Raw genomic sequence first — 26,370 nt, 5'->3', positions numbered from 1 at the left:
TGCCAGTTCAGAGAGAGAGAGAGAGAGATAAAAAAAATACACTACGCGCGCCTAGTCTGGGAGCACATGTGTCCCTTTCAACGGTTTTGTTAAAAGTCAAGCTCTGCACAGGCTGGTTCGTCGTCGTGCCGTGCGAAACACCATACGTATGTACTCCTAATGCCTAATCACTTATCCTGCGTTATTAGGGCTTAAAATTGTTTCTGTTTATAAATTTTTACCAATATAGACAATTTACAGGAAAATGAGCCTAACTAAACTGATTTGATGGAGGATGTGGTAATGCACGTAACCACCTTGTTCTATTTGAGGCCTTGTTTAGTTTCCAAAAATTTTACAGAATTTTTCAGATTCTCAAGTCATATCAAATCTTTAGACACATGCATGGAGTATTAAATATAGACGAAAATAAAAATTAATTGCACAGTTTGGTCGGAATTGATGAGACAAATCTTTTGAGTCGTTAGTCCCTGATTAGATAATATTTATCAAATACAAACGAAAGTGCTACAGTATCGATTTCCCAAAATTTTTTGGAACTAAACAAGGCCTGAATTTCTTTTGTGCTTCTTCTTAGTGAAAAAATCACATAATTCCCTTAGGTTGGCCAATTTTTTTTAGTGTGAGCAATTTAATGAATTTATCATTACATACACAACTGAGAACAATTTATGTTGGCTACATGTTGGTTCTTTCATGCATTTTGCACTGCAATTAGGAAAGAGAATAAGAGAGAAAAGGATATAATTCTTTGACCAAGAATATACGGACTAGTATTTTCTTATGTCAACTGGTAGCAGGGTATGGGTTGGTATTATACTCGGTCAGCGAGCAGCATGGGCTTGAGTTGTCACCGAGGGCGAATATGTGCGTTCAGAACTAGGGTTTGAACGCTTTGATGCAAACACCCAATTATTAGTCCGGCACGACCTCTGACAGCGGAATAAAGTCGTATCAGCAACGCCCATTTATTTTTGAAACAAGGACTGTGCCGTTCTGCCAAGGGCACATTTTCATGAAGCGATTTCATTTTTCACACAGCAGACAGCACTCACAAACCAAGCTCTCAACAAATCAATACAAATCGAAATCTAGCTAAACTATACGTACAAACAACGGCATGGAAGAAACACTCGAAATACTTTAAAAAAAGAACAAAAGAAACTACTACTGATAATAAGAATAAACAAAATCTTAGAATCGTGTGCTGTACGATCCAATATTTTTTTTTGGCCTCTCCCAAGCAGATGCCGCTTTGGCATAATATATCATCGAAATCCCCAACCATCAGCGCACAAATTAGCCCTGCCTTTTTCTTTATCTCCTCCATCCAAATCTTTCCCCCTAATCAACGCTTTTTTTCACCACGCTTTTCTTCCCCTTTTTTTTGGATTCGTCTTTTTGATATGCTCGCCCACTAATAACGCTTTGTTCTCCTACCAACCAATGGCCGGGCGCCACGTGTGCGACGCACGCACGTTAACAACTCGGCAAGCCAGATCTGAGCGCCTCGGTGGACGCGACGACTTCCCCCTTGGCCCTTGGTGACTCACACCTTCCCGTGGCCGTCCGATCTCCTCCCCACGGCGGAGATGGATCCCTGCGCGCTCTGCTCCAGGGTGCGCACCACGTCGGCCATGGACGGCCGGAGGCTGGGGTTCTCGCCGACGCAGGCCGCTGCGAGCGCCGCCACCGCGGCGGCCTCGGCGGCGTCGTAGGCGGAGCCGAGCCTCTCGTCGACCATCCCGCGCGCGTCGCCGCCGGCCCTGAGCCGCGGCGCGAGGACGGCGGTGAGGAGCCGGCCTTCCTCCGCGCAGAAGGCCTCCATCCCCGTGAGGAGCTCCAGGAGCAGGACGCCGAAGCTGTACACGTCGCTCTTCTTGGTGACCACGCCCGTGCGGATGTAGTGCGGGTCGACGTAGCCCGGGGAGCCCAGCATGGTGTGCGCCGACGACCGCGGGCGGACGGCCGCCGAGAACCCCATCCGCGCCGACCCGAAGTCACAGAGCTTGGCGGACATGGACGCGTCCAGGAGCACGTTGGACGCCTTCACGTCGCCGTGCACCACCTGCGGCTCGCAGCGGTCGTGGAGGTACTCGAGCGCGCGCGCCGTCTGCAGCGCCACCGACACCCGCCGCGCCCACGGCATCGTCCCCGCGGCCTTGCCCCCGCCGTGGAGCCGCTCGTGCAGGTTCCCGTTCGCCGCGAACTCGAGCACCAGCACGCCTTCCTCTGCGAATCGAAAAGAAAAACCTTCCAGTATCAGCACCACAAGTCGCACTAGCGGCAGACGCCGGAGGCGCAAGAAAGCAGAGGAGACCACACACACAGACACACACACACACACCTTGCTGGTCGCAGAAGGCGAGGAGGCGGACGATGTGCGGGTGCCGGACGCGCTGGAGCGTGTCGAGCTCCTGGCGGAACACGCGGTGGAGGCGTTCGCTGCTGCGGTGAACCTTGACGGCGGCGAGCGCGCCGGAGAGGCGGGCGAGGTACACGGTGCTGAACCCGCCCTCGCCGACCACAGCCGAGGTGAAGCCGCCCGTCATCGCCTTCACCTGCGCCAACGACAGGCCCCGCGGCCCGGCCTCGACCCCCTTCTCAGCCTGAGCCTTGTCGTCGAACACCCCGAAATCACCATCGTCGTCGCCTTCCCTGTCGCCGGCCGCCGCATTGGCGCCACACCCGCAGCAGAAGAACCTGTACCTCTGCACTCCCATCTTGTCCAAGGAAGCTTCTTGCACACAGCAGATGGGAGAGGAGAGGCAGAGGAGAGGAGAGATGACAGGAGAGGAGGACTTGTGAGGCACACCGAGCCTTGTGGATGAAGATGGAGGGAGGGAGATGGTGCCCTGCCCTCTGCCTCTCTGTATTTGCGTCTCTGTGTACTTGGGGGGGAAGGCTTATATACAGGTGGGCGTGGGGAATTCAGATTTGGTGGAGGGTTTGAACTGTGAAGTCCCAACTTTAGGACGTGAGCTGTGGTGGTGATGAGGTAAAGCAAGGGAGGAAAATTATGCAACAGTGGCAGGCATGATGGGGTGTGCCTGACATGTGGGCCCCACCTTACTCACAAGTCTCCAATAGTACAATTGTGCCTCACCAAATATGCTTCTGGTTTTGGGGCTCATCTAACGGACCGTTCTTCATATATATATATATAATCTAGTCCTTCCATTATCCGTGGAGTTCCATGGATTACAGCGAAATTATGCTCTTGTTTAGACGTATAATTGGGACCAGTACACCAATATATGTGTGACTAGTACACAGACCGATGATATATGGATGAAGGGTGATCATATCAGTGATCAGTGAGTGTGAGTCTGTCCAGTAGGTGTGGAGCTTGCGCCGGATTAGGTTGCAGCTGAAGCTTAACGGCAGCACGCATCATGTGCGAAAGGCAGCCAAGGCGTGAAAACAGTGTAGATGTGGTTCCTTCACGATCCAGGATGTCTCGCACCCACCACTGATCGATGATCGATGGATGCACTAGGCACGGCAGGGGCAGGTTCTTGTTGAGATGATGGCACGACGTACTACTAGTACGTTCAGGGGCTAGTAAAGCCTGAAGCTTCAGCTTCATGTCAGTCAGGTTGCCGCTGCCGAGCTCCGATCAGCTCAAAAAGGTCCTGATGACCGCTCACTCACCGCAGTGAAAAATCACTCCAATCAACAAAGGATTTAACCGACCAGCATTACTTACTGTTTTTTTTGGGGGGAAAGAGAGAGATCTTTATTTAGCTAGCACAAAGATTACAACTATGTTTCAAGAGGTCAACAACGCACGCAGGCGCTTGCCTCAACCAAGTCGTACTATGGACATTCCGTCTAGCTAAGGCCTTGTTTAGTTCCAAAAAATTTTGCAAAATTGATACTGTAGCACTTTCGTTTGTATTTGACAAAAATTGTCTAATCATGGACTAACTAGACTCAAAAGATTCGTCTCGTCAATTTCGACCAAACTGTGCAATTAGTTTTTATTTTTATTTATATTTCATACTCCATGCATGCGTCTAAAGATTCGATGTGACGGGGAATCTGAAAAATTTTACAAAATTTTTTGGGAACTAAACAAGGCCTAAATGAACAAGTTCATGAGCAACATCATTATAATCCCTCTTAATCTTTTTAATCTTCCACTCGGGCAGCAACTGCAAAATATTCTTTAGCTTCAAGGATGGTCCACCGGAGCTCCGATCTGTCCTCCCTGCCGTCTCCTAAAGCAGCGACCAATCTGGACTTGTTTAGGCCTTGTTTAGTTCCCAAAATTTGTAGTTTTTTGGCTACTGTAGCATTTTCGTTTTTATTTGACAAACATTGTCCAATCACGGAGTAACTAGGCTCAAAAGATTCATCTCACAAATTACAGGTAAACAGTGCAATTAGTTTTTATTTTCGTCTATATTTAATGCTCCATGCATGCGACTAAAGATTCGATGTGACGGGGAATCTTAAAAATTTTTGCGAACTAAACAAGGCCTTAGTTCACCCCAAAAACCAAAAAGTTTTCAATATTTCCCGTCATATCGAATCTTGCGGCAAAGCATTAAATATAGATAAAAATAAAAACTAATTACACAGTTATTATGTAAATCGCCAGATAAATCTTTTGACCCTAGTTAGTCTATGATTGAACAATATTTGTCACAAACAAACGAAAGTGCTACAGTAGCGAAATCCAAAAAGTTTTCGCATCTAAACAAGGCCTCAATCAGACTCCAAAATAGTTGGTCCGGACACCACTGTAAAGCTAGCCGCAGACCATCCGCGCACGCGTGTCCTTCAGTTTCGTCCGCCGAGACACATCGGAGCAAGACACGCCACGCCGTTAGGAGGACCTCGCCCTAGCATTACTTGCTGTTGCTAGTACGATATTTACGGCAACTGACCGTGAAAACGGAGGCCTTAATTCTCCTGTATTACGTACGCTACGTAGTATACGGCGTGCGTGAGAGTGGAGGGAGCGACGTGTCGGAGACGAGAGTGACGGCTCGGTCTGGTTGGGGATGGGTTTGGTGTGGTGTGGTGGCGCCGTGGTCCGGCCCGCGGTGGATCGGAGGAGGGTGCAGGAGGAAGCGGATGGTCAAGGAAGGGAGGCCAGGCCGACGCGGACAGTAGGGAGCTGTGCTGCACACTGTGGCCTGTGGGCGCAGCCGCAGCGCAGGGCGAGCGATGATGCGTGCTGCGGGGAGGAGGACGCAGCGCATCCGAGGCCTTGTTTAGTTTCGAAATTTTTTTTTAAATCAACACTGTACCACTTTCGTTTGTATTTGATAAATATTGTCTAATTATAGACTAAGTAGGCTCAAAAAATTCGTCTCGTCAATTCCGACCAAACTGTGCAATTAGTTTTTATTTTTGTCTATATTTTTTAATACTTAATGCATGCGTCTAAAGATTCGATGTGACGAGGAATATGAAAAATTTTGCAAAATTTTCTGGGAAGTAAACAAGGCCCGAGAGTCGTCGTGATAGATGCGTCTTGTTTGGTTGCTTCTGATGATGATGCAGATGCAAATCTTGATTCCCCGAACGAACTCCGCGTGCTGGGAAGTTACGAGCGTAGCTGCGATTCGTTCATGCATCCGGTTTGGGTTGGTGTTCAGTCAAGCAGAATCCTAATCAATCCCCTTCACAAAAATGCGAAAGCTATACCCTCGCATGCAGTTTGGAAATACGGCAATGCTTTCACGCGAAAACCTAGCTTGCCTGCGTAGCGTTACAGACGTGCTCTCAAAAGACTTGTACGCTCGCGGAACTTTGTATGTACTACATACACGGGTTTCAGGTTTCTTGAAGACGTTGATCGCTTTTGAGCTGTGTGAATGTGTGATAGACTGATCGGAATCGGATGAGCTTTGATCTGGGAGGGGGGAGGGACCAAAAGGTTAAAAGCAGCATATAACTTTCCACGCGTACGGGCATGATGATGAACCACGAGCACACAAAAGAGGAGAATGGAGGCGCATCGGATTCCTGAACCTTCACAAGAACTCCGGCGCCGCCTGCTCGCGTTCACTGAACTCAACAAGCCCGCATGGGGCGCGCGTACGAGAGCGTTTTTAAAGGTGGCAGATTTATTGCGTCAAGCCAACCCTCCTCCCTCCTCCCTCTCGCCGGCCGGCCGGCCGGCCGGCTTTTATGGGTCGATGGAAGGAAGACCTCTCTCTCTTTAAAATCTCGATGCCACGGGATGGATTCTGATCCAGTCCAACAAGCCAAGACATGGAGAAGGTGACAAGTCGCTGGCGCCAAAGAGTAACAGGTGGCTTCTACGCTTAAGGCCCTGTTTAGTTTCCTACCTAAAATTTTTTCATCCATCCCATCGAATCTTTGGACACATGCATGGAACATTAAATGTACATAAAAAATAAACTAATTACACAGTTTGGTTTAAAATCGCGAGACGAATCTTTTAAGCCTAGTTACTCCATGATTAGCCTTAAGTGCTACAGTAACCCACATGTGCTAATGACAGATTAATTATGCTTAATAGATTTGTCTTGCAGTTTCCTGACGAGCTATGTAATTTGTTTTTTTTTCTTCCGATATATCCGATATGACACCCAAAAAATTTAATTTTCATCTCTAATCTAAACAGGGCTTCAGACACATCTGATTTCTGAATACGAAAGCAGTGAAACTCTTGCAGCTGCATATATACACATTTGCTTCGAAAAAGAAAAGTTGTGAAGGATTTGACACAGAGACAATGAGATGATCGGGCATCCATTCCACCATGGGGAGCAATCTGAGCCGGGCCCCTTGGAGGTTTGGTTTGGCGGTGCGTCGGCGAGGCGACCGGCCGGACGGCGGCGCGAGCCAGCCGTCGGTGTGACGCGCCACCGGTCAGGTCCTGCATGCGTTTCATCGGCCATTTTGTTTCTTCCAGGGAGGGAGGGAGGGGGGCGTACCGCGTACGGCCGCGGCTGGCTGATTGCTGAAATCAAGGCCGGCCGGCTCGTACGGGGAGCAAGCAAAAGGTCGCTGAGCCTGTGTCATCAGGCACAGGGATTGTAGGCCAAGATGCAATCATTTGGGCGCTGCTGATTCGGACGCCTCACTGGACACCACAAATGCTAACTGAATAGAGCAATGCATGCGTCTAAATGTTCTTCAGGAACATGACGCTCTAGTAAGCCTGTACCCTGTAGTAGTAACTCTGCTAGGCCTAGCTAAAGCTGATCGAGAGGTCCCAGTGGCTTTAGTCTGAAACAGCTGGCTGGATTGGAAGAACAGTGCCATGGACGACTCAAGTTACGGAGAACAGGGATCAGTGTCCTGTGCCACCGGAAAAGCAAGGCGATTACTGTTATTGGGACCTGTCAGTACGATTCAGTCAGTCCTTAATTGTACTACTGCAAAGCTATTGCATCAGAAGTTCAGAACTCAATCAGTCGGTCAGTTAATTAAGCTTCTACTACTGCATTTCTTCAGCAGGCTTATTCACAGTTTTTATGCGCTTGCTTCTTTCTTCAGTGACTGATTTTCATGAGAATGTTGCAATAAAATAAGGAAGGTGCCGAAAGAGGTGAGCACTGAAAACGAAAGCAATGGTTCAAGTTGAAGGTGAAGCGAGCTTGCATGTCACAGTTTGGAAGGGGCCTATTATAGCTCAGCTCTGATGAATTGGCCGTGTGCAACACATGTCCGAAAACTGTCTTGCCCTCCACTTCTCTAGTGCTAGAGCCTAGAGGCATTCATCGAGTTCATATTTCACCATCAGCTCACGTCCATCTGGTTGCCGCTCGTGAAATATAATATACATGGCGACGCTACCGTGCTAGTGACCGACGGTGACGGACAGCGTTTGCCAACAACTTCAATGCGTGAAAGCTCAAAGATAACTTGTGACAGTGCACCGCAAAAGCGCTCAAGGTCTAGGGTTCTACGGTTAAGCAACTGAATAAACAACGCTGGTTTTTAGTGAAAAACTTGTGGAGACGAGACGATGGGCTCCATGCAGGGGGCCGACAAAAGTTCAGAGAACACCAACCTGCTGTCGCGATTAGCATGTCACCAGAAACAAGAAATCTCAGCTCAAATATTGAAATCATCATATACATAGTCTTCAGAAAACAATATGGAAATCATTCGGTCGTCAGAAAAAAAGAATATTGAAGAAATCATTGCCCGGTCTTCGATCGGCAAGAAAAAGAAAAGAATATTGCAACCATCCAATCTTCAGAAAACGACTATACAAACCATTGTATGCATGTATTATCTGGGAAATTAGTGTCCCGGGTCTGCAAGCAACTGAATCATTGGTTGATAGACAAACAGGCAGACACGAAATCTGAATGGAAAACGCGAAGGCCTTCTCTGTGTGTGTGCTTGTCGTTCGATCGTCCGTCAGTTTTCAGACCTACAGAACGCATCATCACCCCACTGAATCACGGTTCACGTCAGGATATGGATTGACGTCCATGGCGAGTACAGGTACAGCGGCCGGCTCGGTCCCAATGTAGAAGACGACGTCCTAACGTAATGGCTCAAATCCCGTCTAATAATTTTCTGGACCTCTGTTGCTTAGGCTGCAGCTTGTAGCGCAACTCGCACATTTAAAAGTTTTATGCTGAACTCTTCTAATGATAAATCAAAGCTGTGGCCGGATCATTTTTTAAAAAAAAAACTAGGAAAAGATCTCGAATTCCGTCAAGAAGTTCCCCTGTCCTATCTCGCAAGAGCACAGAATAGCGATCTCGTGCGGGGCCATCTGCTCCTAATTGCTGATGGCAGCAGGGCAGGCTCCCAATTCCATCACATTCCTGAATTCTGAATAGCACACCACCGCCCTCGAATCATCAACTAAAAATAATTGGGCGACGCAAATTAAAACCGATTGATCATCAGCCACTCGAAAATCACGCGAATTTATATCTCTGGAGGATCAAAGCGATAACGATGTGGCTGTATTTATTTCTGCGAAAGGGGGAACGTGAAGCAAGCGAGAAGCTTCACGAGTTGCGACGTGTATCTGTGAGAATAAGACAATCAGACATTCAGACAGGACCGACAGAAGTATCCAATATTCTTCCTAACCCGTGCGTGCGGCTACTATTATTAATAAACAAACAAACAAACAAATAAATTTTATTTAGGAGATGATTTAAATAGGAAACAGTGTCTTTGCTTGCCTTGACATGCACCGAACGAGCTCAGGTTTGGTGCAATGGATATACACTGAAAAAAAAAGAGAAGAAAGAAATTAATCAACCCAAACTAAATAGAAATGAGTGTGCAGTGTGCTTGGAAGCTACGTGCGAGGAGCAAACGACGTCGCAACTGAACAAGAGACCGTGTCGTATCGTAAGCTGCAACAGCGCTTTGTAGCATCTTGTAAAACACACAAACAAACTAGTAGTATAAAAAGTCATATCTAAAAACAGTTAATTTACTGTGAGAAAAAATATTGTTGGCTGATAGAAAAAGTATGACTATAAGATAAGCGAACAATTGAGATGGGTCCGATCTGCGCTGATTGCAACAGCAGCGTTGAAAGCTGCTTATTTATACATCTATCATATGTATTATGTAAACAAACTCTAGCTCGACAGCATTGGCAATTTTGCAAGTTTATTAGGGCCATTGACTGCGTGATTCCGCGTGTAGGGGGCCGGCGCACGGAGGCACGGAGCAAGCGCCGCCCGTGTGGAGGATCCCTTGCGAAAAAAAAAACTGTGCGTGCAGCAACCGGACACGGTCGGCGTTTGTTTGCTCCGGTGTCGGCTGCATCACAGGTCGCCGCAGATTCGTGCCTCCGAACGATCTTGCGCACGAATTTGCCCACGGAAAACTGCAAACTAATTAAGCTGCGCTAAAACGTGTGCGTTCTTCTTGGGTGCAGCTGTACGCCTGTGCTCTTCTTTAATTTTTCTTTGGCGAGCACGACTCTTATTTGTTTTCGGCTAAATATGCCATTAGGACTGCCCTAATAGTATCATGCTCTATTGCATTGTGTTGTTCTTGTTCCTTGGCCAGGACAAACGTCTCGGTCTCCCACCCCACGCAACAGAGAAGTACGCAGAGGAAACTACGTCGTGCAAGCAGCACAGAGTCTAGTACTGTACTGGGAACGTAATCTAATGCTTGGTGCATGCTTGGACAGGTTAGTTAACCCACTCCTAATTGATTCTGTAGCTCGCTAATCCCGTTTAACTAGCCTAATCCGACAATTCCCTAGAAGGATCCAGTTGCCCGCGACACAAAGATATGGTGTCGTGGAGAGATGCCGGGCAGTCTGCACGGGGATCGGGAGGCAGAACTGCTGGAGGGTGGACATGTTAGGTCTTGTTTAGTTCCCCAGAAATTTTGCAAAATTTTTCAGATTCTCCGTCACATCGAATCTTTAGATGTATGCATGAAGTATTAAATATATATGAAAATAAAAACTAATTGCACAATTTGGTCGGAATTGACGAGACGAATCTTTTGAGCCTAGTTAGTCTATAGTTACAAACGAAAGTGCTACTATTCTTATTTTGCAAAAATTTTTGAAGTAAACAAGGCCTGTGAGCACACGGGGAGTAGACTCGCCACCGGCCGCCGGCTGTGGGGGCAGGGGTAGGGGTGAACGGGGCGGACTCGCTGCGGCCGTGAGGGAAGGGGAGCGAGTGTCTCTGTGTTTTGAAAAAGGAAGTGCAGTCGCTGGCGCTGGGTCTCCTCGATGCGGTAGGAAGTTGTTGCTGCTTATGTTGGTGCTGCGTCAGAGAGGGTCAGAGGGAGGCCTTGACCGTGCTAGTGCTGGCTTCACCACAGGGGAGTGGTAGATGGGTCCTGGTGCCGTGTTTTTAGTAGGAGAGATATGTCTAAATACCCAACAAATATAACATACCTAGAAAAAATAATACGTCTTGTAATTTGAAATGTAGAAAGTATATCTTTTAAAATAGAAAACGTCTTGTAATCTGGAATATAGGGAGTACTTTGTTTTTAAAGAAAAGTACAATTTCCACGTACCCGTCGGCCCATGACGACGGGGCCTAATCCACGACGCAAGAAAGGGCAAATGGTTCGGACCCAGACTTCGGCCTTCATGGAACGGGCCTGGCTACACGGACCTGAGCCCATCAGAGAAAGATAGAGCTGTTTGTTTTCGTCTCCGTCGGTCCGTCCACCTCAGCGATCTCATCCAATCCAATCCAATCCAAACACACAAAAAAAAAATTTGTGAAATTAAAAACCCAACAAAGTGCCACTCCCCTGCCCACACTTCCGTGTCTTCCCGGCCTTCTTCTCCGAACGGCCAGACGCCCCCACTTCTCCAAAAATCCGAGAACACCTCGGGCTCCCGAGCAGGAGAGAGAGCAATGCAACGGGCCATCCGGAAAGCCGCGGCTGCGGCAAGGCGAGCGCTGTCGGCGGCGGCGGCGAGGGCATCGTCCGCTCCTCCCCGCGGCGGACACCTCGCGCCTGGCTGGGGCGCCACAACTAGGTGGCTCTGCAGCGGGCGGGAGGCGCTGAGCTACGACGTGGTCATCGTGGGCGCCGGGCCCGCGGGGCTCGCCGCCGCGATCCGGCTGAAGCAGCTCTGCCGCGCCGCTGACGCCGACCTCTCCGTCTGCGTCCTGGAGAAGGGCTCCGAAGTCGGTGCGGGCGCCGCCTCGCATAACACGCTTCCCTCCATTTTCTTCGGGAGTAGCTATGTGCTCTGCGTCGTCTGATTTTGGGCAATTTTCTGGTTGCGCTGCAGGGGCTCATGTGCTGTCCGGGAATGTGTTTGAGCCCCGAGCCTTGGACGAGCTCATTCCCAACTGGAGGCAAGAGGATGTACGCATTTCTGGTCTTCTGAACTGTGACGAGTTTATTTATTTTATTGAATAATCTCTCATGCATATATACCTGTGTCTCTGTGAGCTCGTGGTTCATTCGCTTCACACTTGACTTAGATTCATTCAACTGATCGTGACTTTTTTTTATCTAGTTTTCAATTCGCATCTACGACAATTCCAATTGCTAGTCTCTATGGCTGTACTTTTGATTTTATTGGAAATCCAATCCTTCCGAGAATTTGAATTGCACAGTTGAGTACATTTTGTTGGATACATCTATCTTGCTGTATGCGCATTACTTGAATTATTTTCTTGTCAGGAATGCAGATTGGAAACCATGTAATGAGCTGTTTGTTATAATGTGGCTATTTTGTGTTTGACAGTCTCCAATCAGAGTTCCTGTCTCATCTGACAAGTTCTGGCTGTTAACAAAGAACCAAGCATGGACACTGCCATCTCCATTTGACAACAAAGGAAACTACGTGATCAGGTGCCAACATTTTGCTGTGTTCATCATCTAGATCCACGCCTTCTAAAGAAGTCTGGCTGGCATTCCAACTGTTCTAGAGGGTCAGGCTTAGCTGAAACATTTACTTGCGTCCAGCTTGAGCCAATTGGTGCGATGGATGGGCACAAAAGCTGAAGAGTTGGGTGTTGAAGTATATCCAGGTTTTGCTGCTAGTGAGGTACCATCATTCTTCATTTTAGAAACCCTTATGTGGAAGGACTAATATTTGTCTGAATTCTTCTCTAACAGATACTTTATGATGAAAATCAAATAGTTACAGGAGTCGCAACCAATGATGTTGGTATTGCTAAGGATGGTACCAAAAGGGAAACTTTCCAACCTGGCGTAGAACTAAGAGGCAAGTAACCTTTGCTCCTTATATAGCAGAGATAATCATCTGTCTAGCGCATATTGATTTTATTAGTGGTGTTTTTTAACTTGTTTGGAATTTGGGTAGACGGGCAATACCCACACTTATTTTATTTATATAAATTGATAACTTGCTTTTCCGTTCTGTGTGTTCCACTCATGCATCTATGCTCATGGCCAGCTAATTTGAAAATACAGGGCGAATAACACTCTTTGCTGAGGGTTGCCGAGGTTCATTATCAGAGGTCAGCATGTGGAATGCTAGTTTCATTTTTTTTGGTATTTAACAATTTATTATTATTATTATTATGCTTGCAGTTTGATGCTAAGGCCTAATCATATTTCAGAAAATAATAAGAAATCACAAGCTCAGAGAGAGAGGGCAAGGGCAACATCAGACATATGCTCTTGGAATTAAGGAGGTATTTTCATATCCGTTAATACCTGCCTTGTTCTCAGTCTTGATGGAAGCAACCTTATATCCCCCATAAAACAGAAGACTGTGTCCCTGAATTATGTCAATTCATCATTATACAGACAATAAGCCATATATGCTGTAGGTCTGTTGTTTTAATATAGTTTTAGTTTTGATTATCTATGTTTCTGTTATTTCACAGATCTGTGTTTTTTTTGCTTTGTCAATGTTTCTGAAGAATTTCACCATGCCCTTTTTTTTCATTCCAAACTATTCCCTTTCCCTTTGTATTTCAGTTTATTGAACTGTGACTCATGAGCTCTCTTTATAAACTTTTGCATCCTTAAACCTTTTCTCCTAACTACTTCTAGATGAGTTATTAATGCCACTCATATAAGTGCATTCTGTTCTTTAGGTTTGGGAGATTGAAGAAGGAAAGCACAAGCCAGGTTCTGTTATTCATACTGTTGGATGGCCTTTGGACACTAAAACATATGGAGGATCATTCCTATACCACCTTGATGATAGACAGGTAACTGTTCTGTTAGAGATGCAAACTGGTATTCAAGTATTATGCATGAGCTCTGCCACATAAATAAAGATGTATTCTATCCTTGGGTTTTGTTTTTCTGATAAAGGAGAAAGCACACTAAATATCAGATTGTAGGTTGCATTATACGCAGACTAAGCAACATTAGCTTTATTTTCCGCTGCTCTTGCTTAGCGAAGTTGGCTACTTAGCGCAATATGGCAAAAGAAAAAACTTCTGTTTAGTTTGTGCCCAAAAGGAGACTCAAACCACCAATTGATCACTTATCACAGGGCGTTTAATTGCAGGCTGGATAGATATGTGTTTCTTTTCATAATCTAACTTCCTGCAATGTTTATTCATACGTTTAGATCACTGATGGCTAAGTAGTAAGTGGTTGTACTTAATGTATTATCTCCTCTCATTTTTCAGTTAGCGATTGGTCTGGTTGTTGCTTTGAATTATCGAAATCCTTTCCTTAGTCCCTATGATGAATTCCAGGTATGTGTTTTTCTTTGTCGATGCATTTTGATGGCAAGTACTCCACTTGTCTTTCTTTAAGGGTTAATAGGATGTTATAAAGATTTCAATAGAGAGGCCTTCCTGAAGTACCCCTACCTAGTTTAGTTTATGCTACAATTTAGAAGGCTTAGAGATCTTGCTCATTGCTAATTGAGATTAAGGATGGGTACTTTAGAATACGGACTGATTTACTGTGATTCTGTGGATTAATAAATAGAATGGACCTATTTTCCTCTAAATGTTGTGCAACCATATTTCAGAAATTTAAGCAGCACCCTGCTGTCAGAGAACTTTTGGAAGGTGGAACAGCTATTCAGTATGGTGCGCGTACTCTCAATGAAGGTGGTTTCCAGGTAAGATGACATTTCAATTTGGCAATTCTGTAGCAAATAGACACATAAGCTCGATCTGTTATCCATATCAAGTTTCTTTTATTTCAAGCATTGTACATATGTGTCACTTATATTTCACCTCATAACATGGTTAACTACACGATATGACCTTTGTAAAGCGTGGTACTCATTTATTGTCCTATGCGAGTTTCAGTACCTGTCTAAGTTTGTGTTTTTGTTGACAATTATTACTAAAATATCTCCAAGAGCTCCTGGTCAGGGATTTTACAAGAGTTGTGTGTTTTTAGTTTAGGGTAGCTGTTCGCCTTTTCTGCCTTTTTCTGGTTTTTCTCTTTTAGAGTTTAGGTATCTTCGGGTGGGAGGACTCCTCCTTTTCACTCCTGTTTTCTTCTCTTCTCTTGTATTAATGAAATGATACACAACTCTTTTGCGTGTTCGAAAAAGAAAATAATGTGACAATGATGAGTTCATGTTAAATTTCAGTCAATACCATATCCAGTTTTCCCTGGAGGTGCAATTATTGGATGCTCTGCAGGATTTCTAAATGTTCCCAAAATAAAAGGAACCCATACGGCTATGAAATCAGGTATCTTTCTACTGTAATGTTAGTTTGTTTGGAATTTTACTAGTGCTTGCAGATAACTTAATTGTCAACTCTGTTGCTTAGCTCAGCTTCATGGTTCATGTTATATCTCTGCTCATCACCGCTCTGCTCTGTCTTTTGCTTGAAATCCTTTTTCAATGCTCATTCTTTTTCTGATTATATGTTGAAATTGTGTTAATTATTTTTGGTGGAATGCTAATTTTAGATTCCAACTTAGTAAACAGTAAATGGTGTTAGGACACTGCACTAATTATCGTGTCCTAACATCATATATTGTTGACTGGAGGGAGTAGTTTATTGATAAGCCTTGTACTAAAGGGATGGATGTGTAAAAAAGGTATGCTTGCGGCGGAAGCAACTTTCAAGTCCCTTGTTGAAGGATCTTCGATGGAACTGTACTGGGAGAACCTCAAGAAGTCATGGATATGGGAAGAACTTCATAAAGCTAGGAACTATAGACCAGTATGTGGTTATTTTATGGTTGAGTTTTCCAAACAAACTTACCTTTGGTATCTGGTTAAATATCAAGTTCTGTATGCTGAGGGGGAAAAGAAGGCAATTCTGCTATCTTATTTCCCCCGAACATAGTAAGTTGAATATGTCTTTATTACCTTTTTTCCCCCAGGCATTTGAATATGGATTTATTCCGGGCATGGCTTTGTCTGCACTGGAACGGTGAGGTCCCTATTAAGAAAATTACTTGAGCTTAGTCATTGAGATATTTCTATTCCATTCACCGAGTCATGTCTATATTTTGAACTTTTAGCTACATATTCAAAGGGAAGTCACCTTATACATTGAAGCACGGGAGACCCGATCATGAAGCAACAGACGTGAGTTTGCAGTGCTGCTGTTGCTTGTAGTGATAACTGCTTCATGACATTATCTATTGAGACTGACAAAAGACTTCCTTGTGCACAGACGGCCAATCTGCATGTGCCTATTCAATATCCTAAACCAGATGGACAGATAACATTTGATGTCCCAACATCTTTATACAGGTAATGTCTGCAGCAAGAGACAACCTTCTTTTCTTTGTATGCGCTCCATATTTGTGCTTGTTGACTATTGCTTTGCCATTTATGGGGTAACTGGTAACAAGTATGTTATATGCTTTAGTGTGTCTAACATGGTATTATTGGTATAAGGTTGATTACCCAAATGTGCGACTCTGAGATTTGCCTAAATAATCCTAACCAACCAATCATTTTTTTATCTTACAGTTACTCCAGCCTGTATATTGTAGTCTTCCAAGGGGCTAGGTCATTCCAGGTCTTGTGTATATGTAACAAAAAGGCGCGCAAGTAATTTTGTGATCCTTTGGGTGTGTGGGTGTTGGTGTAACCAGGGTTCTTTACCCTTTTACCTTCTTTAATATAATGATACGCTGCTCTCCTGCATGTTTGAGAAAAAAATTGTAGTCTAGAAATGCACTTACGAGAGTATATTTTCAATCTGTATTTCTCTCCATCCGCTATTCCTTTGGTACAGGAGCAATACAAACCATGAGCATGATCAGCCACCTCATCTGCGCTTGAGGGATCCTACAATACCGGAACAAGTAAATGTTCCACTGTATGCGGGGCCAGAATCACGCTATTGCCCAGCCCGGGTTTACGAGTATGTAAAGTAGCCACACCTTGTTGAATTCCTGTTGGTCCATTCATGCATCAATGATGCTAAAATGCTTAGTGGCCAATAGTTTGCTGATCAATATTGGTTATGCCTGTTTTCGTGTAGATATGTCTCTGACGAAAAAGGTGACCCAAAGCTTCAAATAAATGCACAGAATTGTCTTCATTGCAAGGTAATTTTCTCATTTTGTGGGTGAGATTTTTCAGCCACCTAGATATGTGCATGAAAATTTGTACCCGTTGTTTGTGTGTTTCATGCATTTTGATCAAAGGTTTGCAATGGCTGGAAAAAATATTGGCCTCCGTTCACTTTACTATAGAAATAATATATAGATCTAGCCTTTTGATATTGATAATTATACTAGGCACACAACTGTTTCCTGTGATCTTGATGGTGACGAGCTTTTTAGGGCTTGCTCTTCCTTTTTGGACAGACTATACCTTTTTAGCGTCTACTGGGCCATCCAACCTGAATTATTTGCTCGCTTTATCTATACCTTTTTAGCGTCTGCTGGGCCATCCAACCTGAATTATTTGCTCGCTGTATCTTCAGGCTTGCGACATCAAAGATCCAAAGCAGAACATCGAGTGGACTGTTCCAGAAGGTGGAGGCGGCCCTGGTTACACAGTAATGTAGAATACTTGAAAGGAAAAAAAAAACATGATGCCTTCAAAATAATAACAGCTCATTCACCACGGGTGGCACACTGGACCAAATCCCCACCCAAACCTGGGTAATTGGGTTGGAGGTTGCATCAAGTATCTAGCAATAAGCAACTTCCCTAAGCAGTAGACAGGATGTCAGGATGTTCCTAGAGCTATGTACCGATCAGGATCAAAGCGTGCTTAACATGGATGGCACAAGCAATTGGTCGAGTGGGTGTCGTGGATGTAAAATTATTGGAGGATGCAATTTGTCGATCAATAACATGGGCTGTAATACAGATCTGGCCAAAACGAAGGGTGGTAAGAGGTGCAGTCTGCCATTCTGGTATACAGTGACGAACAGCACGGCATGTGATGAGCCATAATACGCGTTTTGAACATATCATGAAATCGAGTCCTCTCTGATCTCCATGCGGTGCAGGCGCTAAGCCCAGCTCCCAAGTCCCAACGGACCCAGCCGCCCGCCCGCCCGTGCATCCATCCTGTCGCTCCCACGCCCAATCTATCCATCTGCCGGCGCTGCGGCCTCCTGAGAGTCCTGACACCTGCACCTCATCCAGTGGCGGTGTGGGGTTACGGGCCCCGACATGGGTATAGGCTCGACAGCGGGCCTGCAAGGCGGGCTTTGCGCCGGCTCTTTTTTTTTCTCTCCCAAATTTAGACCCTATTTTGGTTCGACCTGTTTTTTTTTAACATATATATCTCATCGAAAACATAGTAAGAGAATAATTGGTGAGACGATTTTTGTAAGTCTAATTAGTTCATATTGGACACTAATTATTATACTTACAAATGTGCTATAATACCTGCTAAATTTTAGCACCTCCAACCAAACACCCCCTTACGGCGGGTGGGCTGTGGGCATTCACCCCGTAACGGAAGGAAAAAGTCTACCTTTTCTTCTCTAAGTTTCATAATAGTCCGTTTTCTCTTCCTCTAACTTCAAAACCGGATAAACCACCACTTTTTAACTTTTCAAACAGTGTATTTTACCTTCTTAAAGTGGTTTTGAAGGTGGTTTTACTATAGTAAATAGTGGTTTTGCCATAATTACGGTGGCATTGTCCTTTTCTTTTTCTTTTTAATTTTTTGGTTAAATCTTTGAAAAATTATAATAAATTATAGAAAAATCATAAAATAGAAAATTTTAATTTTATTGGATTCCGCATGAGTAAATCATGAAATGTACAGTTTGAAAAGTTAAGAAAGGTGATTTGTTTAGTTTTAGAGTTGAGAAAGAGAAAAGAGGCGAGTGTGGCGCCTACCTGTGAAAAAAATATTTCGCCCATCTCTAAAAAGAGATATGTACTACCGCCAGGTCGACTTGCTTCTTCGATTGAAGCGTTTTTTTTGTTGGACTTGTTTTTATATGATGCTATGAACCTCTTAACCGAATTTCATGCTTTTTGAAGCCCGTTTGATTCAGGTTTGATATTTTTATGCGAAGGACAACATACTGAATCAAAACTAGCCAGGTCGGTTTCCACGTCCAACCAGGATGGTTGATCCATGTCTGGAATTGATCCTTATGGAGTTGTGAGGCCTCGACAAAAATCACAATTTGTTAGATCTTTTATTGGGTTAAGGTATTTTTTTTTCTCCAAAGTTTGGATGCTAAAAAGCAGCAACAAACCCAATGTCAGTTTTCAAACTGGCTAGGCCAGGTCTTGGACCCAAGTAATTAAGCCAAAAAAGATAGAGAAGCTTTCCCAAATGAACATAGGCACATTAAGTTTCATGCTTTCGGACCCGTTAAGCTGGTACTTGTTGCACCAAAGGGAGCGACACATCAACTCATTTTGTGCAATTCAGTGGTCCTACAATGACGGTCTTTGTGGGACTGAGAGAGAGAGAGAGAGAGTAGTACTTCCTCCATACCTATAAAGAAAGTTGTTTAGAACAACGACAGTCTATAAAGCATAACTTTGATTCCTTATTTTTATAAAGTATTTATTAAAAAGTGGTACATGTATATTTTTATGCAAGTTTTTTTCAAGACAAATCTATTCATGTGATTTTGACATTTTCAAACTCAACAACTTAAAAGTTGTTGACGATTTATATTTCCAATGTTTGACTCAAAACGACTTTCTTTATAGGTATAGAGGGAGTATTTCACCACCCGCTGACTACGTTACTATCCATGCCCTGAAACCTACTTGATCCCATGAAATTTAATCTTATCTTTCTGTATCAATACTATGTTCCATTAGCTTAATTTATGTCTATAAACTTCAATAAAACCTTCATTGACACTAAATCTCATAAAAAAAATTATAAAAAGGTGGCATTCGACCCACCTGTGTCTCTTGAAGTTTTCTGCGACCCAGCGAAAACCGGCGTCCTTGCTCTCTTTGCCTCTTTCCCGGCCCACTCAAACACGCGAAGCTGACGACTCGGACTTGAAACCCTTCTTGCCGGGCTGTCCGCCGTCCCGCACTCCAGTTCCACCTCCTCCTACCCGGACTCGGCCGGAGCCCAGCCCGCGTCTATAAATCCAGAGACCCGCCCCCGTCTTCTTCTTTCTTCCCGAAACAGACCTCAAATCATCAATCAAGTCGGTTGAATCCAAGCCCTAGCCTGCTCGAACTCGAGCCCAACCAACTCACCAAGGCCGCCGCGCCGCGCGCCCAAACCTCTCTCGATCGCCAATAAAACCCACCCCCATTCAAAACCGTCTGCCTCCGTTCCGAGCTCCCGACGCCTGCGCCTCGCGCCGAGTCCTCTCTCATGGCTTCCGCGGCGGGCGCGGGTCCGATGGGGCTGGGGCTGCGCAGCGGGAGCGGGGCGTGGGGCGGAGGAGGAGGAGGACAAGCCGCGGCGCCGGCGATGAACGACGCGCATCAGCCCGGAGTGGACCTCGCCAGGCACCCGTCCGGCTTCGTCCCCACACTCCAGTGAGTCCCTGAGCTCCCGATTGCGGTGTGACGCGCGTGGGGGGTTGCTTTCAGTGGGGATGTTGAAAACTTGACGCGAGGGCATGAATTGGGTGGGACGTTTTTGTGGATGATGGGAATTGGGGACCGGGTAAAATTTGTACTCAATTACACCGGGCTCTTGGTTTTGCGCACCGGGAGGGATTGAGGGGGTTGGCGTCGTGCGGATTGGGAACCAATTCGGGGCGTTTGCGCGTTGCGTCAGGGGGGGGGGGGGGTGATTCGTGTCTGATCCTGTCAGGGTTATGAAAAGGATTCGAGTTCTCGTGTAGTAGTGTTCCTTGCTCGAACATCTGAACCGATTGCGACTGAACGTTCTGCATGCGCTGAATTTAGCCACCTCTTTACGAAGACACTGAGAGCTCAATCTTTGGATTGCATATCTACTAATCTAGTTAGTCAAGTATAGTACGAAATAGCAGTCGTTATATCTCCGTGGGGTAGGGGAATTATGCATGGCCTGTCTGATCCTTACTCCTTAGCATGACATGGGGAGATTAAAGTGTGCTGAACTTGCACCAAAAGGGACTAGCATGCCACCATTGTTGATCATCTGGCTGTAAAAGTATTGCTGTTTTTCTTTCCTTTTTGAGGTAAAGAGAGCTGCTGTTGCTTTGTGATGTTTTTTTTCTTGATTTAATTTCAAAAGGGTTGATAGGTGATTGCTTCTTTAATTTGCTTCCTAGTTTGAAGTAATGGAGTCCTAACCAGCCTCTTGTTTGATGTATCAGGAACATCGTATCAACAGTCAATTTGGGCTGCAAGTTGGATCTGCAACAAATAGCCAGCGGTGCTCGTAACGCAGAGTACAACCCAAAGGTATCATATATTGATCAGTGCCGCTACTGATTTTTCATTTACCTTGGACATTTTCCATGGAACTATAATTACATTTGTTTATCAACTGCAGTCTCACCGTAACACCTTTTATACTTGACAGCGTTTCGCTGCGGTTATCGTGAGGATAAGGGACCCGAAGACAACAGCATTGGTATTTGCTTCAGGGAAGATGGTTTGCACTGGAGCGAAAAGCGAAGAACATTCGAGGCTTGCTGGGAGGAAGGTAAAATCTTGTCATATTGTTTCGTCATGCAGAGATAAACTGTTGATGGATGCCAATTTTGGTTGTTTGCTGAATTTTGCCGTGTGACTAATATTATGTATGTATATGGCGTTTAATGCTATCCTCCATTGCAGTTTGCGCGCATTGTCCACAAGCTCGGTTTCCAATCAGCTCGGTTCAAGGTATTGCTTTTTGTCACTTTGATAGTTTGATTCGTTCAGAAAAGGAAAAGGATTCCTGATCTCTTACCTTGATTCAATGGGTTCTGGTGACATGCAGGATTTCAAGATCCAGAATATAGTTGGGTCATGTGATGTCAAATTTCCTATTCGTCTGGAGGGCCTCGCTTTGGCCAGTGGCACATTTGCCAATGTAAGTTTCGTAGCTGCGGAATCAGCAACAATTTAGAGCTCGATCCTCGACTCTTTCTTCAGTTCAAAACTTGTGTGCCTTGTCGTTATTGATCCTCATTGACCTGAAAAACTTATTAACCTGTTGCTCTCCTAATGTTTGACAGTATGAGCCAGAGATCTTCCCTGGACTGATCTACCGTATGGTGGAGCCCAAGATCGTGATCCTCATCTTCGTCTCTGGAAAGATCGTCCTCACTGGAGCCAAGGTGCGGGAAGAGATATACACCGCCTTCGAGAACATATACCCGATGCTCGTGCAGTTCAGGAAACGGCAGCAGTATATTAGGTAATAAAGTGTCCCACATCGCTTCTTGTTGTCATTCCAGTCCTTTTTCTCTTAATCGTATATGTATCTGACGCGAATTCCTACTGTGTGCTTGCCAGATAGGACGCGGTCCGGCCGGCAAAAGGTCGCGAACACCTTTGATTGGCATATGCTTGCGGTAAATACAAACCACAACTTATGCTTGATGCTTCAGCCACTGTACAAGTGAACATAACACGACCTGGTGCCAGAACCCAGAACTTTGGGCGCGGACTGTCCGCACTAGTTTTTCTAATACAACTTTTGGAGTTTCAATAAATTGGGCGATTTAGAATGAGAGGAATTTACACACTTTTCAGCGAAAAGAGTTGTCAGACTTTGGATCTCGTTCGAAAGATTAAAAAAGAGGAGTGACGCTTGGCTGCCTGGCCGGTGTAAAGTTTTTTACGACCTCGTTCAATTTCCTTTTGTATGTGTAGTCATTCCATCCCTAAATAACTGTCGTAGTTAGTGTACGTTCTATAAATTTAACTCGATTTATAGAAAATATATACAACATTTATATCTCCAAATAAAGTTATTAAAAAACTAGATTTAAAATTATGTACTATATGTATTAATATATTTTAATATATATATTAAGTCAAAGTTATTTCTCGAAAAGTGGTTGAAAACGACAAGTACAGCTTATTTTCAGTATCGGCTTTGTCGGTCTCCTAGGTCCGTCTATTTGTAACTTTTTTTTTTGCGACGAAGTTTCTTCTGTATCAGAAATAGTGCACAATCACGTGTCTGTTCATTCAGAAAAAAAGAACGAGGTTTATATACGAGGGCAACTAATCACAATCTGAGCTTTTCACTCTTGTAAAAGGGATCATGGAAAAGATGTGATATCTGATATATCATGATGATTACTTGCGAAGAATGCACCTTGTTTGTTTGTTTGTTTTTTTTTTGAGGAACCTTGGCCTTGTTTAGTACACCCTGAAAACCAAAAAGTTTTCAAGATTCTCCGTCACATCGAATCTTGTGACACATGCATGAAACATTAAATATAGACAAAAACAAAAACTAATTACACAGTTTAATTGTAAATCACGAAATAAATTTTTTGATTCTGGTTAGTTCATGATTGGATAATATTTGTCACAAATAAACGAAAGTGCTACAGTACCGAAATTTTTTCACTTTTCGGAACTAAGGCCTTGTTTACTTCCCAGAAAATTTTGCAAAATTTTTCACATTCTCCGTCACATCGAATCTTTAGACGCATGCATGGAGTATTAAATATAGACGAAAATAAAAACTAATTACACAATTTGGTCGAAATTGACGAGACGAATCTTTTGAGTCTAGTTAGTCCATGATTAGATAATATTTGTCAAATACAAACGAAAGTGCTACAGTGTCCATTTCCCAAAATTTTTCGGAACTAAACAAGGCCTAAACAAGGCCCTTGTTTGATACTCGGTAGACCCAAATATGCTCCGCTAAAGCTCTGGGCCTGTAAGGCTGTTGTTAGATTTCATTTTGAGAGGGAACGGAAAAGAAGCCTAGAAACAACAACGAGGACGTCAGGGAAAAAATCCCCTTAACTTTCGCGAACTTTCACGAAAATCTGATTTTCATCCTAAACTCTAAAACCGGACAAAATACATCCCTCAACTTTTAAAACCCTGCACATTACATCCATGATCTGGTTTTAAAAGCGGTTTTACCTTTTTCTCTTTATTTATTTTGGCTGAATTTTTTGAAAAATCACAGTAAATCACATAAAAATCATAAAATAGAAAACTCAATTTTGTTAGACTTCAGATCAGTAGATCTACATATTGAATATATAATATAGTATGTTCTAGTACAATTTTTTTGATGCATCTTTAGATCTATGTTTTTCTGTAATTAATTAGACTAATTATAACTATATTTTCTATGGTCTAATTGTGATGAAATTTTATGGTGAGCTAATTATTCTATGTTTGAGTTGTAGTAAAAATTTTATACTCATTGAATCATGTATTACTGAGTTATAGATTTATTTAGGTTTATGCTTGTTAAATTATAATAAATCTATAACTAAGTTATACATGATCTAATGAGTATGAAATTTTTACCATAGTTTAAATATATAATAATTAGTCTAACATAAAAAATTCACCACAATTGGACCATATAAACTATAGCTATGAATTATTCTAATTAATTATAGAAAAACACAGATCTAAAGCTACAATAAAAATTGTGTACTAAAGCATACTATATTATATGTTCACTATGTAGATCTACTTATCTGGAGTCCAACAAATCAGATTTACTATTTTATGAATTTTATGTGATTTACTATAATTTTACAAATATTCAGCCAAAATAAATAAAAAATGAAAAAGACAAAACTGCCTTCAAAACCGCTCATAACCATGTTAGGGACGTAATATTATGTATGGTTTCAAAAATTTAGAAATATATTTTACCCGGTTTTAAAGTTCAGAGATGAAAAACAGATTTTTACGAAAGTCGAGGGGACTTCTTCCGCGTCAGGGGTTCCGTGGCCTTTCTACGGACGGACGGCCTGCCATGCCGACACCGTGGCACAACCACCCGGGCCAGGCCAAGCCAGGCCTTTTCGCCGAGGCTGCGCAAACCGTGAAAGCCCATCGCGCTTCACTCACGAACCGCTGCAGGCATGCAAACATCGCCTCGTGCTCGTGTGCAGCAGCCTGCTGGTGCCGCCACCGCAAACCCAAGCCCCAATCCAATCACACGGCCGGCGCACGCGCACAGGCGAGCAACGAGCTCCAACCCCTCTCACGCAGACACTCGCTCACTCCTTCCCGCGGTTCGATACAGAGGGGCTGGCGAGGAGGAGAGGTGGAGGAGGAGAGAGCCCACCCTCGCCAGGGGCGGGAGCCGGACTGGTGCTCCCTCCCTTCGAGGGAACCCCTGGTGCGTTCCATTCCATCCTCTCCTTAGCTTTCATCTCGGTCCGGGTGCGTCAAAGCTTACAGTTCCCCATGATTGCGCGGCGGCTGATCTTGTGACCGCATTATGACATTCGTATCCGGCTGTGATTATAGCGCCCAACTCTGGTCTGGTCATCATGCGGTTCACCAGTTGTTGTGCTGATTGAGATTGATGGATGGCTTTGGCTTAGCTTTGTTGTGGGCTCGGTGCCTCGGTGGTGGCTCGGCGGGGTAACAAATGTTTTGTGTGCCTGTGCTAGTAATTGACCCATAGAGTGTGTTTGGTTTGCTGGCCAACTTCTAGCCTGGCTAGAATTCTAGCGTGGACAGCCTCATGCATGGTTGTCTGTGTACTATATTAGCCTAGCTAGCTTCAGGTTGTGTTTGGTTGCTTGCTTTGTTTTGATACAGTCGCTTCTTCTCTTAGGCCTTGTTTAGTTCCCAAAAAATTTTGCAAAATTTTTCAGATTCCCCGTCACATCGAATCTTTAGACACATGCATAAAGTATTAAATATAGACAAAAATAAAAACTAATTGCACAGTTTGGTCGAAATTGACGAGATAAATCTTTTGAGCCTAGTTAGTCCATGATTGGACAATATTTGTCAAATACAAACGAAAAAGCTACAGTGTCAATTTTGCAAAATATTTTGGAACTAAACAAGGCCTTAGCTGGTAAGGTTATCTCTTTGAGGCATTTTGTCAAACAAGTGATGGGCATCTCCAATGCCACCTCTGGCTCATCACGGGGCCTGATCTTGTTCGTCTACAGTCGCTCAACAACCTACCACGCACATCGTCTCAGTTCAGCCTTTGCTTGCACTTGCAGTAGCCTTCTAACGCTGTATGAACTCGCGGAATGGAAGTGATAGGATGAGGAGGGATTCAGAGATGCTGCCCTGCTCGTGCTTGCAAATAAACATCACCTTCCCAATGCCATTAGTGCAGACAAGATGTGATTTGAGAGCAGCTTGGTCTTCGATTCCCTCAGGAAGCCTCTAGTGCATATTGACACAACAGTGAACTGAAACTAAAACATTCAGAGTCCTAGTGCAAGTGTATTCCTCAGGACTCAGGAGAAGGCCTCTACGACGGACTAGAATACTAGATTGGTTCTGCGCCATGCTCGCCTGTGCCCGCTCGACAACATCTGACGGCGCGACGCTTGCCCGCTCCCCTTCGACAACGAACCGAGATCCATGAAGATCCGGAGAGGTTCTGCCAGGCTAACCAAAGGCGACGCACTCGAGCGCGTAGTCGGCGCTGATGATGTCGAGGTCAATGCAGGAGACATCGAGGGCGCCGCCACCTCGCCACCAGTGGAGATGAGAAAGCCGAGGAGCCAGTGCCAGTAG

The 26,370-nt window shown here is 44.4% G+C and overlaps 3 protein-coding genes across 3 annotated transcripts; 2 read left to right on the top strand and 1 right to left on the bottom strand.

Annotated features, from left to right (window-relative positions):
• On the bottom strand, positions 1,052–3,048 carry LOC8065160 (probable receptor-like protein kinase At4g10390). Its single transcript, XM_002464332.2, has 2 exons — positions 2,348–3,048; positions 1,052–2,232 (listed from the first exon to the last, which is right to left on the bottom strand). Exons 1-2 carry the CDS (start codon positions 2,721–2,723, stop codon positions 1,550–1,552), a joined length of 1,059 nt encoding a protein of 352 aa, XP_002464377.1. The 5' UTR covers positions 2,724–3,048; the 3' UTR covers positions 1,052–1,549.
• Positions 11,222–17,707, top strand: LOC8065159 (electron transfer flavoprotein-ubiquinone oxidoreductase, mitochondrial). The gene is made up of 18 exons (XM_021451216.1): positions 11,222–11,595; positions 11,699–11,775; positions 12,161–12,267; positions 12,382–12,463; positions 12,535–12,643; positions 12,853–12,899; positions 13,002–13,076; positions 13,485–13,601; positions 14,031–14,099; positions 14,381–14,473; positions 14,957–15,059; positions 15,415–15,539; positions 15,703–15,752; positions 15,844–15,910; positions 15,999–16,078; positions 16,569–16,697; positions 16,818–16,884; positions 17,265–17,707. Exons 1-18 carry the CDS (start codon positions 11,316–11,318, stop codon positions 17,346–17,348), a joined length of 1,761 nt encoding a protein of 586 aa, XP_021306891.1. The 5' UTR covers positions 11,222–11,315; the 3' UTR covers positions 17,349–17,707.
• Positions 20,120–22,536, top strand: LOC8065850 (TATA-box-binding protein 1). Its single transcript, XM_002466895.2, has 7 exons — positions 20,120–20,274; positions 21,045–21,132; positions 21,254–21,376; positions 21,511–21,558; positions 21,656–21,748; positions 21,894–22,075; positions 22,174–22,536. The coding sequence occupies exons 1-7, from the start codon at positions 20,135–20,137 to the stop codon at positions 22,175–22,177; spliced, it is 678 nt and encodes a 225-aa protein (XP_002466940.1). The 5' UTR covers positions 20,120–20,134; the 3' UTR covers positions 22,178–22,536.

Source organism: Sorghum bicolor, chromosome 1 (assembly GCF_000003195.3).
Source record: "Sorghum bicolor cultivar BTx623 chromosome 1, Sorghum_bicolor_NCBIv3, whole genome shotgun sequence".
Taxonomy (NCBI): Eukaryota; Viridiplantae; Streptophyta; class Magnoliopsida; order Poales; family Poaceae; genus Sorghum; species Sorghum bicolor.
The sequence above is the reverse complement of the archived record's forward strand: the minus strand, read 5'-3'. Positions and strand labels throughout refer to the sequence as shown.